Below are 12,642 nucleotides of genomic sequence, written 5' to 3' on the forward strand. Positions count from 1 at the left end.
CCCTGTCTCAAAAGAGACTTTCACTGTCTCTAACTAGCCAGTCTGGACTATACAAGACCCTGTCTCAAAAGAGACTTTCACTGTCTCTAACTAGCGAGCTGACTGATAGCAGAAAGGTCAGATGGTCAAACCACTGCCATTACACTCTTAGCAGTTTTCCTTTGTGGGCCCGTGAACTGCAGCTCTGAAGCAACCCACAGTGGAGGCAGTGAAGACAGCTGAAATTTCAGGGAAAAACAAAACAAAACAAACAAAACCTGACCTCAAATGATCAGATTCACAGATTCTTGGGTGTAAAGGAACTCCCAACCACCCACTAGTTCAAGTCAAGTAGAAGGGACGATCCCAGGAGAAAGTCTGGCTCCTTCTCATTGGTTTCCAAGGCAGAGAAAAGACTTCAACCCAGGGACTTAAGGTCAGCATACATCTAGATCTGATTTCCCAGACACCCATGAGCCCAAGAAGGTAACTGTGACACCTGTGTCTACTCAAAAGTAGAGTTTCGAGTGGCATTTTGATGACTAAGAAGCTGCATACAAGAAGCTGTCTGAACAATGTCCTCTGAGCTCACACTGGACATGCACTCAGAGCTCCTTCTTGACTAGACTTTCACGATGTCTTCAAAACAACGCATCCATGAAACGGGTACAGAAACGGCCCTTTCCCCAATTTGGGAAGATGGTAACCTAAGGAAAACGTGGGTGGAGGCGGGGTTTACAAAGGAAATGACGGCCAAGTATGAGGAGACAGAAATGCTCGTTATTCTCATTGGATCATTACACCGTGATCAAAAGCCCATCCTGTATCCCAGAAACACTTACGTTTATTATACTCCAATTAAAAGCAAGAAAGTCTCTGCAGTTGTGTGAGGTTAGAGGAAATGCAGCCCAGCAGACTCCCCAGTTAGAGAGGTGGGATTGCACTCGTCAGGCACTGAGTACCACACGTGGCTGACCCACTGGAGAGTGCAGTTTATTACCACCAGAGAACAGGATTTTCAGGTATGTTCAACGCATCAAATTGGGACTTTGAAGTCTAAAGTTATGTACAGGCAAAAAGCGTCTGGCGTGCGAGTCGCTGAAACAATCCCCTCCAACTCTGCTCGCTGTTTCTTTTGTTGGGACGAACAATGACACAGCCGCGACAGCACATTTCTCTCCCCTGCGGTTCCAGCTCTGCTGTGGGTGGTTGATTTCACGTATTTCCACTTTAATTGGGAATATTTTATGATGTCTGCTTTAGAAATCATTGCCAATACTTCCTGAGGTTTAGGGCTTGCTTCACTTCAATCTAAATACAGCAAAATCCTTTCTTCAATATAAGCTTTAGTAGCCAACAACGTGAAAAGTTTGGGTTAGGTTTGTTTGGCTTTTCTAACAGGATATCCACCTTAAGTATTATATTGCATCTTAGTCAATTTTTAAACCACTATGTTCTCCACCCAATCATTACAAATGAAAACTCTTATTAAAAGGCTGGGGATTCCTCTCTAACATTCTGTTTTGCAGCTACACTTAATGTCTATGAACAAGAACAGACATCTTTGACCAGGATGTAACTCATGACTGAGATACACAAGTTCTTTATCCTACACCAAAGAACACCATTGGGTAATATATTGCGAGTCTTTCCCTTTGGCCTGGTTTTTCTTTCATTTTTTTTTTCTTAAATGTCATTCTGTTTGGTTTTAATGTTTTATCTGATGACTAATTTATAAACAATAAAATTGATGTGCATTAGTGTTTAGGTCAGAGTTCTGACTGATAACTGTGTGTAATCCAGCCAAAGCCAAAACAAGACCCAGAAGGTGTGTCTGAGATAAGTGACCCCATTTCAGTCTTATCACTGGCCCAGTTAATGGCTCATGATCAAAACACAGCTGAAATTCTAACTATTATCCATTCCGTCGGGTGGACTCGATAGCACTGCAGGCGATGTAAACGAACTTGAAAAGCTAACTGCAAACTACCAGAAAAAGACATGGGGTAAAATACATAGGTAAGGAAAAAGGCACTGGGTGGCTGTGATGCCTGAGAGAGTCGGAGATTTTGGAAAAGAACAACCACGGAACCAGTCCTGCGACAACAGAACCCAGGTTACAGTTGAGGAGGATTTATCAGCAGATTCAGTGCGGGCTCTGTGACAGACTACATGAGCCTCACAGAAACATGTCCACCTAGACAAAGAACAGGAAGCTCTCAGGGAAACGTTCCGATAACCTGAGTGTTAACACCACTGATAGGCAGACAACCAAGCTCCCCAACTCTGCTGCTTGAAAGACTAAAAGTACGTGAAGCCAGACCGAAATGCAGCTCCCAGTTTCTTCTCGGGAAAGTAAATATATTGCAACAAACAGAAATTCCAATGTTGTAATTTTCATTAAAAAACAATATCATGCCAGTTCATACACAAATCATTTCACCTCAGTATTTCTAGGTTTAAAAGTTTACGTACTTTTGAACCTGTAAGGCTAAAGATTATCTCTAAAACCAAGGCAGATGGTAAGTGTATCCTATAGTACATTACAAACAGCAGACGTATGCTTACTAGAGATGAAAGAATTTATTTAATGGAGTGTATAGAAGAACTGATAACTACACCAATAACTTTAGTCACAATCAGCATTTCCAAAACACCATTAACTGAGTCACAGTGAACACACAAGCATGAAAAATGCTTTCTATGGTCAGATGAGTAGTAACAGCAGGATTATTGAAAAGAAATTCACCTATACTGCTAAAATTGGGGGGGGGGGTAGATAAAATAGTTGCATTCACTATGACAAAATATTAATTTTTGTAACCACCTTGGAAAGATAGACTTGAAAAGCATTTTGGGGACTCGCTCTTAAGAAACACTGAGTGGTAACATATCCTGCCCTCAGAAGCTTAACCATGCTGTGGTCACCAAGGGTTGCTAGGAACTTGACTTACCTGTACAGACTTGCATTGGTACAGGAACCGGGCTCCTGCCACATGCGCTTGTGGGTTGGACTGAAGTCCTATATGTGCCCACAACACCTGGATCTCCAGGGAAACCGGTATGAGACAGCAGGAAGCGCAGTTAGCAGCCTGCAGAAGGCAAAGACGCAGGCACTCAGTTGTCATCACTTTTGTTTTCTTAAAGATTTCTATGTGTATGTGTCTCTGTGGATTTGCACATGTGTACAGATGTGCATGGAGGTGAGAGAGGGTGTCAGATTCCCTGCGGATGGAATTATAGGCAGTTGTGAGCTACCAGTGGGTGCTCTTAGCTGCTGAGCCATCTCTCAGTATCTCTTGAGCAGCTACTGTTTTTAAAGCATTATGTAGTAATACAGAAGGCCCATATGGCTTAGAGAAGCGCAAAATTAGACCATAGTAACGTTCTTATCAAAAAGTTGCAGCTAAAAGTAATCAACAGATTAAAGATTCTTCTGAAAGCTAACGACGAATCTATCAGATGATCTGGCTACTCTACTCTTGGATGTATACATTCAATGAAAAGAAAACCAGCATGTTAAGGAGATAGTTTGCTGCAGCACTGTTCACAGCAACCAAGACAGGATCTCAACTGAGGTTCCCATCAATGGGCAAAAGGATGAAGAAAATGTAGTATTCATATAAAGAAGTAAGATTCATTCATCCATAAAAGAAAGAACGAAACCTTGTCATTCACAGTAAAATGGGTGGACATGGAGAACACTACCCTCTGTGAAGTCACACATGGGCGCACTGTCACACGAGTGGGAACTGACAATGTTGACCTTAACACAGAAGAGCAGGCTTCTACAGTGATTACCGGACACTAGTGAACGTTGGGGGTGGGGTGCACAGAGAGGAAGGTGGGATGATCAGTACCACAGAACACCAGGATAACTACAGCTTCAAATCACTGGTTGTGCATTTTACGCAGAATTTGAAGATTTAATTCCCAGCACTAAAAGAAAAAGGAACTTGAAAAAGAGAAACTAACAGACTCTGAAGGTAACAATAAAGAGGAGAAAATGATCAGTAACTATTGCATGAATATACTGAAAGTTTGCCCACAGCTCATAAATATATACAGATTATGTTAATTAAAAATAAAACTTCAAAAAAGGTATACGACTAAGAGCACATGTTGCCAAGGTTGCCAAGGAGAAACACTCACTAAGTGACAGCTACAAAGTGTCTCCTAGGGACCAAGGATATAAAAGGCCGTAGCCTTGAGCAGACAACTTGGGAAACAGTGTAAAGTTAGATAAGACACATCAGAGTTAGATTTGGAAGCCATCCAAACAGTTGGTTTTGAAGGCATCAGGGAGCCATGAAAAATTTCAGAACAGAAACATGACATATTTAGAGCAGTACCCTAAGAGAAATAATTTTAAGATGGAGGAAGATACATCTTCTTTGACTTCATCTTTTAAACCATTAATACACTTTAGGCAAATTTGAAAAGTGTGATCTTTAATTGGTGGCACTGAAAACTGAACCCAATTTAGTGAGCTGGCAGGAGTTCTACACTGAGTCACACACCTTTCCTAAAAATCTAACCTGTGGCAATCACAAGAGAATGTGCCTGCTGTCAGCCTCATAAACAAACCTGTACTGACCAAGAATTTAAGACTGTATATAAGGGTAGCTGGAAACATGGCTCAGCAGGTAAAGCTTGCTTGCTGCCAAGCCCGGTAGCTTGAGTTTGACCACCCCCAGGACACACATGGTAGGTGAGGACCACCTCTCCAAGCTGTCCTCTGACTTCCACACATATGCACACACAGGATCAATATAGTGGAAAAATGAATATAAAAGAATATCTGAAATATATGTCATGGCTTTAAACCATAAGCAACCATCAGTGGTTCTCAACCTTCCTCATGTCGTGCTGACCCCCAACCACAACAGTACATTCATTGCTACTTCATAATGTAATTACCTGATATGCTGGATGGTTTTACCATGGGAAAGGGTTTTCAAACCCCAAAGGGGATGCAACCCACATGTTGAGAACTACTACTCTAGATTAGCAAGTTTCTTTAAAGTCAGGAAAATAGATTAGATGCATGTGCAACCTGCAATAGTGCCCTCGAGCAATCCTGATTCCTTCCATTCCTCGTTATATGATAAATACAAACAGGAGGGCTGGTTTTTGCCTTGCTGCCCATAAGTCCAAAGGTGGGCCATAAGCTGCCAGCCAGCAGTGGCTTCCTTACTGTAACACTGCAGTTCCTGCCGAGGATCCTGGTCCACCCTCCTTTCTGGGCTGGGTCAGCGTTACCAAAGATGGCAATGTGCTCTGGTCTGGGCCTTCCATGAAGAGCCTGATAAATCTCCTCCTGCAAATGGCTGCAGTTCACCTCTTTGGGTCTGGAAGTAAACACCATAGAAGCTGGAGTCCAACACTAGCATGGTAGCGGCCATGTTAGCATTCAAACATTAAAATTAATATTATGACAGACTGGATGAAATAACTTAATAGATACTTCATACCATCAGAAAACACTTGACATACAGTAATAGATACAAAGACTAACATTTTTAAAGTGTTATTTAGAGTGTTAATAGTTACTATATCAACGTAGTCCCTATAAAACAAACAAAATTGTGGGAAGGGCTCTGAAGCAAATAATTACCTGAACTTGCATCCAGATACTGTGTTCACTCCAAACTGTACTTCATGTCTCTTAACAGAGCAAATTCCACTACCCTCGCTCAGCAACAGGGTCATCTGAGGTGCAAAAGTGATGGTCAAGGTGATTGTAACAGAAATGGGAAGTGAGCAGGGCTGAGAAATTGATGTTTTCACCGTTCCCTAAGTGCTATCTGCAATAAAGTTTTTCTAAAAATGATTAGCCATATATATAACATAAAATATGTGTATGTATATATATATATATATATATTAGCATATGAGTATCTCATTAAAATAAGCAAAAGTGAGTACAACCTCCCTTTCAGTTAGAAAGCCTTTGGTGGCATCACCATCTGAGAACATAAAACACTTTGGTAAAGAACGTGCTGAATACCAAAGTCCAAGGGAACCTTGAGAACTGAACAAGTCGAAACATCAGCAGCATTTCTTGTCAGCTGCGACAGTCCACCAAGCTCCAAAAAAGATACCGAGTGACCCAAGTCACCAGTCAGCACCAACAGTGGCTTCCCGACGAGGTAGCCAGGATTCCCACTTCTGGGACCAGCAGGAAGAGCAGTCATGCGTGGTTCGAATGCCTGCAGAAGGAAGACGACAATTACTGTGCAAACATTCTTCCCTGCCGGCCTCTTGTCTTCAAACCTTCCCTCCCCGCAGGCAATCTAGGACCTGCACTGAGCAGTCTTCTCTCTGCCACACTACAGCCTTATCCCCACTGTTCCCTTTCCGTCCTCTCTAAAGTAAATCTGGACTGATCTGTTTGCTGTTTTGTTTTGAGGAGTACTGAGGACTGAACTGAGGGTCCTCTATGTGCTAGGCAATCTGAACTGAAATTCACTACTTAAGCCAGGGACCTAGTAAGGATCCCTTGACACTACTTCTCACACACTGATAATGATTTCATGCAATGTCTGGTCCAGCTGAATCCAGGGGAATTTAAATGCAAATTTAATTTGAACCAGAAACAGGGCTGTAAGGACACAGGGCTTGGCTGATCACAGACTTGGAAAGAACTCTGCTCGGTTCAAAAGGAGGAAAGAGGCAGGAGAAAGGCAGATGGGTGAGAGCAGTGAAGGTTGCAAACCAAAGATTCAGTGAGAAATAAAATTATGAATGTCTGAAAAAGGGAAAAAAAAGAGGAAAGGAATTTCTGTGTGCTGCTGAACTTAAGACTCACGGTGAACATCTTTAGCGAGTCTGTTTGAATACCACTTTGGTTGGGCCCAAACAGAGCATCAGAGAAAATGTTACCCACGCACACATATTGAATACCTGTCACTCTAGCCAAATTAAGGAACAGTAAATGTTGAGACCTCACATAAGACCAAAGCAGGCCTTAATATTCTGCTTCTATTTTGCATGCATTACAGAAACAGAGTGCTATTATTTCTTTTCTATGAAGTAGAGTGGGAGATTTTATTAATGACATTTTAGTAGGAGAAAGAAAGGTGCTCAGAAAGGTAAACAGACAGACTCATTATGGATCCTGGATCTTCAAAGTGCTATTTCTAAGACTCAACCCCCTCTGAGAGAAGGTCACTGACCCTAAAGTGAATGGTGAAGTCCTGTTGTAAGGAAACGCCTGGCCTGACAGTCAGGTTGGTCTGTCGAAAGCTGACAGAGACTTTCTGGATCCCGAAGGTCCCATTGGTCTCTATCTCATAGATGACCTGAAAAGTGGAAGAGTCAATTAATAAACAAAAATAAATACCGTGTCGAGCACAGAAGCCTCTTCTGTCTGTATTTCAACTGCATGCGAGAGACTTAGAGAGTAATCAGAAACACGCCAACAATAATAGCATGAAAAGATAAAGATGACTTGATATTACATTTGCATGTGAAAAAAGAGACCAAAGGAGGCTCTTGGGAAAAGTTCACGGGCGAGGTGTGACTAAGACAAGCGGTTAGAGTGGGCAAAGACGGACAGGTATGGTCCTGGGCAAAGGTAAGCAAGGAATGGAAACCTGGGTTATTAGACCCTCACAGTGTCAGAAGGGAACCAAGAATAGCAGCTGGGGACAGAAGGGAACACAGTCCTTAAAAATGCTACTTTCAGATAAGTTTTACTCCTTTACCCGTTTCATTGACTATAAGAGACCACTAAAGCTGACTCATCTCAGACTCGGGGATGATACTGCGTCGGTGGACGGAAATATGAAAAGTCAGTAAGAGCGGCACAAGACTGTGTGTACGACGTGAGAGGATGAACCTACAACACTGGGCCACAGTAGCGACGGCCATGACGGAAACATGGCGGCAAGGAGGTGATGGGGTCAACTCCAGCAGTTCTGTGAGTCGGTCCCCACCCCCTTGCGGGAAGATGAGGTCCCTCGGTGACACTGACCAACAGGCACCATTTAGAATCCATACCTGGGAAACTATATTGTGACAAGTGTTTCCAACCAGCAAAGGAGGACTGATTTCTGAGGCAAGTGTTACCGGAACCTGGAGCTGACAAGAGAAAGAAACTGAAAGTGGCCTTTTCTCCTCTGGCTCTATATCATGCTAAAATGAATACATTCTCTCCCCTCGACCATTCCGATTTTCTCTCCTTCCAGTGCCAGACGACTTAAATCCGAGTCATTCTCAATCAGCACATCCCAACACAAGCTTCCTGGGACACCAGTCCTAGTACACGCGAAACAAGGGCCCACAGCCAATCAGATGTAAAGAATTCTGTACTCCACCTCCAGACACTGACAGTGCCCGACAGTACACGGAAAGACTCTGAGATGCCCACTCCAAATATAGCATTTTAGTTAGATTTAGCTCAGGTGTTCTCTAGACTTACCAACATCTCACTGATCTTTATCCCATGAAGTTATGTGTAGAGCCACGCTTGACTGTGGTTCAAAGTGCCTACATTCTCTTTCATTATTATAATCTAGGATGAATTGGCCTCGGATACACAGAGGCCAGATGTTCCTTTTTCCTGATAAATGGCATCATACCTTTGCATTCTGAAGGTCAGTCATTCCTCTTGGGACCTAGGAAAGGCAAAGAACAGAGACGTGAGGGTGCATATGCCTTTCATAAAACCACCAGGAGTTTCCACTTCACCTGACCCCACCCAGACTTTGGTGGGGGAGGGGAAGAAGATCAAAACACTGGAGTGGCCTCTCCTCTGCCATCTGACTCTCCAGAGAGTGGGGCTGGAGGCCAGGCTGGGCTGCAATGCCTACCCACCCAGGCAGAGTTCCAAAAGCAAGAACAACTTTGGCGAAAACCTGGAACCATCACCCATTCCTTCACTCTCTCAAGTAAACCCACTAGCCAGGAAGGTGACAAGGTGACCTTGGATCTACTGCCTCTGATTTGTCCATCTTTCTTTAGACAAAAGTTTTCATACCCTCTACCGTATATGTAGATCTTAGGAGTTATGACTTCCAGCTTAGGGATTTTCTAACCCATGTTGTGGGCGACATGTGAACGTCACGATGAAGCTGAGTGATTTGAGGAAGGAGGGTCTGTGGAGTGGGGACAAAGGAACACCTACCTTCAAGACCGTGAAGTTATAGTAAGTGGCAGCATCCAGGGCTGGCTCCGAGGTGCAGCTACTGGCCAGGTCCCTGAAGAAGCGGGTGCAGGTTGTGCTTTTACTCTCTAGGAAGCCTTGCAACAAAAAGAATAAAGACAGGGGTAAGTGGCACGTGAGATAGCCTGTTTCCAAAAAAGCAAAAGGCTGGTGGACTCCTGTCCCAGACCCACCTGCAGGATTGCTCTCAGTACAAAGTCCGCCAGCTCCCACTGCTGCAGGCTGCCTCAGCGAACTCACAACAGACCAGCTGGGGTAGTAAGTCAGGATGGGATCCCCAGCCTGAATAAATAAACATAGGACAGACTCAGTCACAGTAAGGAAACAAGTTAGCTCAATGGAGCTGACAATGGCTAATCTCATTGTAGAAGGAAATTACAAAGTTACACTGCCAACTGTACTCTGCCAGGAAAACCAGACTATTCTGCCCCTTTACCTAGGCTCACCCTGTAAAACGGTGATGGTGGCTGGGTTTCCGATGTCGAAACAAAGGATTGGCCTCCGAACTCTGCAGCCAGGGCCTCAAAGTTGGTTGCATTGACTGTTTGGAGCTTCTGGAAATAGTTTAATTTTGCTAAAATAATTTTTAAAAAGAACGGATACTTAGATAAAAGCATGTCTTTTTAAGTATCTGACATAATAAACAACCTTTGAAGCACAACAAACACACATCACATGCAAATGAACATCAAGAGTTTAAGAAAGGTCTACAAGCATGTGTGTGTCCACCCTATCCACAACACAAAGTAAATTAATGTAATTTTAACAAAACAAAGTACTTCTCAGACACAGATGCGCTGACACCTGGTCTGTGTACCACCTTCTAGCACAGATGTGCTGACACCTGGTCTGTGCACCACCTTCTAGCACAGATGTGCTGACACTTGGTCTGTGCACCACCTCCTAGTACAGATGTGCTAACACCTGGTCTGTGCACCACCTCCTAGTGCAGATGTGCTGACACCTGGTCTGTGAACCACCTCCTAGTACAGGTGTGCTGACACCTGGTCTGTGCGCCACCTTCATGTGTGCCCTGCGTCTCTAGGAGCTGAGGCTGCCAGCTCTGCAGCTTCCAGGAACAGATTAACATTTCCTCCAGAAACTGCACAGAAAGGCTGTTTACTTCATATCAAGTCCAGTTATTGCTACCTTTGTAAGAAAAAATTAAAGTGAAGTGGGGAGAGAAGATGAGGTCGGACAGCCAATATCCATCAATTCTTCCTGTGGCTTTTATCAGTAAGAGCAAGTTACCACTTGCCCCTCACTTCAGTACAGGTGTATATAGGAAGTGGTGATAAGGAGATGACACAGGTAAGACATACAAGCTAAGGCTATATTACATATAACCTTGCACGTGATACCAATACCCAACAGTTTAAAGGTAGACTCTGGTATAACTGGGACTTCAAAAAGAAGCCTAGAGACCATCTCATCAAATCCCACTGGAAAATTTGGATCCTCAGAGACAAATGAGTTGCAAGAGCCAAACCGGGAGTAGAACACCAATCTCCCAATTCCTGGTCTGCAGTTTTCAAACCCACATGAAGTAGAGACCCTGGTGAGACTAGCCTTCACTGATCATTACCAGGAGGTATTATCTCTTGTGAATAAATAAAGATATGTTTTTTTTTCTAACTTGGACAAGTGACAGGAGAGTCTTAGGAGAGCTAAGGTTTTCAAAATGCAAGGAAAAAGAGGACCACATGAGTCACGGAGAAAAGTAAAAGTCAAGGCATATCTTGAGGACAATGAACAGTAGGCTGGCCAAAATAAAAGATCAGTGTACAATCATTAAAGAAAAGCTTGAAAAGAAAAAAAGAGATAGCTCAGACTGCCAGACTAATGGAGCTGGGCAGTGTTTTCAAGGTAAAGGAGAGAGTCACCGGAGGTTTCTGAAATTATTAATGTCTCCTACCAACTGAAAGGAAGAGGGTAGTGGTAAGGGACGGAGACGGTAAGAGATGGGGATTCAAAACATGAAACGGACAGGGCAAGTCCAAAGACAAAGCCATGTCTTAAATGACAAGAACAGCCATACTTATTTCTACTCACAGTTGTTCACATGGACACAAAACTGTGCAATTCCACTGGAATCCGTGAGAACTCTGGAAGGAAATGGGGAGTTGCTCCTGAAGATAAGAGAGTGGTCGACACATACCCAGCTGGAGGATCTGTGAGCAAAGATGAAGATACTGAGGAGTGGCAAGGGTAGGCTTTGGAGAGGGGCCCCTCGGATGTCTAAAGGCTCAGCTCTACAGAAATGGGAAGATCACTCCCAGGAAAACCCAAGGAAACATCCTAGGGGAGGAAATAGGGGTAGGAGGCTCACTCTTACGTCTAGACCCCAAGAGCACGGCCGCTCACCTTACACTACCAGGAAGGCAGAAGGAAAAGACTGTCCTGGGATGGAGAAGACCGCAGTCCTTGTCACAGCAGCAGTTTAAATCGCAGGTACCAGGAGTCAAGTCACAGATACAGATCGGTAAGGCTATAAGTGCAAGTTAAAACAAAGAGAGATGAAGTTCCCCAAAGTTTTCCCGCGCGAACAGCCTCTACAGAATTTAGTTCTGGGAAGGCAGTATTTCCATCCCATACCCCGCCGCATCACCTGGGAAGGAGTCTGAAGTTGCGTTCTCGGGCACCGATGGGGTCCCAGGAGTAGGGTCCTCAGACCAGTCCGGAGTAGCTGCAGTCGCCACTTCGGGCGTCACTGGCCCCAGGGCCGAGGAGGTGGGCAGAGCCTGGGCTGGGGAGGAGGGCTGAGGCCTGGCTGCATCAGGGAGCATCAGGACCACCACCGTCAGCAGGAGCAGCTGCGGAGTACACATAGGGCAGCCGGGCTGCAGAGGGGTGAGACAGGACCTTAGATCGCCAGACAGGAGCACAGGGAGGAGGAGTCCCACGACGCCATCAGCTTCCATCTGCACATTGGCTCAGTCGGTTGTTGAGTGTCCTTCAGCCAATGGAAGGCCGTGTTGTTGAGACCCTGCGTATCCTACGTGCTGTGCCCGCCTCCTTAGCGGCGCGTGGCTCCCGTCACCTGGCAACCGCTGGACACCATCCCGGAGGAGGCGTCCTTGCCCCTTCCCGCCGCTAGGTGGCGGCTGGTGTCATGTCGGTGCCCTAGGCGGACCTGGAGGAGTGTAGTCACCTCTGAAAGGAAGACCCAGAGGCAGGCACTGGAATTACAAGGCTCTTTTGATCCAGTTTCCCAAGGTAAGAAGCGGCACTTTCTATGGAAGGGTCATGATCTAAAAAAGAAAAACACTTCGGAAGTCACATCCTTTAAACATGCCGGGAAACCGAGTGCCGGATCATGCTCGTTACTCTCGAGACTCAAGCAGGTTCACGAGTTTTAGGTCAGCCTGGGCTACAGAGTGAGATGGTGATCCTTAAAACAAAGTACCATGATAGGGGCTGGAGAGATGGCTCAGCTGCTAAGGACATTTGTTCTTTCAGAGGCCTGGGGTTCACTTCCCAGCTCCCAGAGTGTG

General features: G+C 44.7%; 1 protein-coding gene across 2 annotated transcripts in view; it reads right to left on the minus strand.

Moving 5' to 3' along the window:
- The window catches only part of Tctn3 (tectonic family member 3), a 16,552-nt gene extending 4,476 nt beyond the window's left edge, over positions 1 to 12,076 (minus strand). For both annotated transcript variants that reach the window (XR_003377316.1, XM_005352259.3), the window contains exons 1-13: positions 11,757 to 12,076; positions 11,513 to 11,636; positions 11,201 to 11,319; positions 9,595 to 9,722; positions 9,322 to 9,430; positions 9,110 to 9,225; positions 8,565 to 8,600; positions 7,984 to 8,064; positions 7,158 to 7,283; positions 6,084 to 6,191; positions 5,597 to 5,691; positions 5,177 to 5,330; positions 2,934 to 3,071 (exon numbers count right to left, since the gene is read on the minus strand). Coding sequence is in view for 1 of the 2 variants with exons in the window: in XM_005352259.3 (XP_005352316.2) it covers positions 2,934 to 3,071; positions 5,177 to 5,330; positions 5,597 to 5,691; positions 6,084 to 6,191; positions 7,158 to 7,283; positions 7,984 to 8,064; positions 8,565 to 8,600; positions 9,110 to 9,225; positions 9,322 to 9,430; positions 9,595 to 9,722; positions 11,201 to 11,319; positions 11,513 to 11,636; positions 11,757 to 12,069 (1,647 nt within the window). In the remaining variant the exon portion in view is untranslated. The remainder of the gene's footprint in view (positions 1 to 2,933; positions 3,072 to 5,176; positions 5,331 to 5,596; positions 5,692 to 6,083; positions 6,192 to 7,157; positions 7,284 to 7,983; positions 8,065 to 8,564; positions 8,601 to 9,109; positions 9,226 to 9,321; positions 9,431 to 9,594; positions 9,723 to 11,200; positions 11,320 to 11,512; positions 11,637 to 11,756) is intronic.
- Between the last annotated feature and the right edge of the window lie 566 nt (positions 12,077 to 12,642).

Source organism: Microtus ochrogaster, chromosome 8 (genome assembly GCF_000317375.1).
Source record: "Microtus ochrogaster isolate Prairie Vole_2 chromosome 8, MicOch1.0, whole genome shotgun sequence".
Taxonomy (NCBI): Eukaryota; Metazoa; Chordata; class Mammalia; order Rodentia; family Cricetidae; genus Microtus; species Microtus ochrogaster.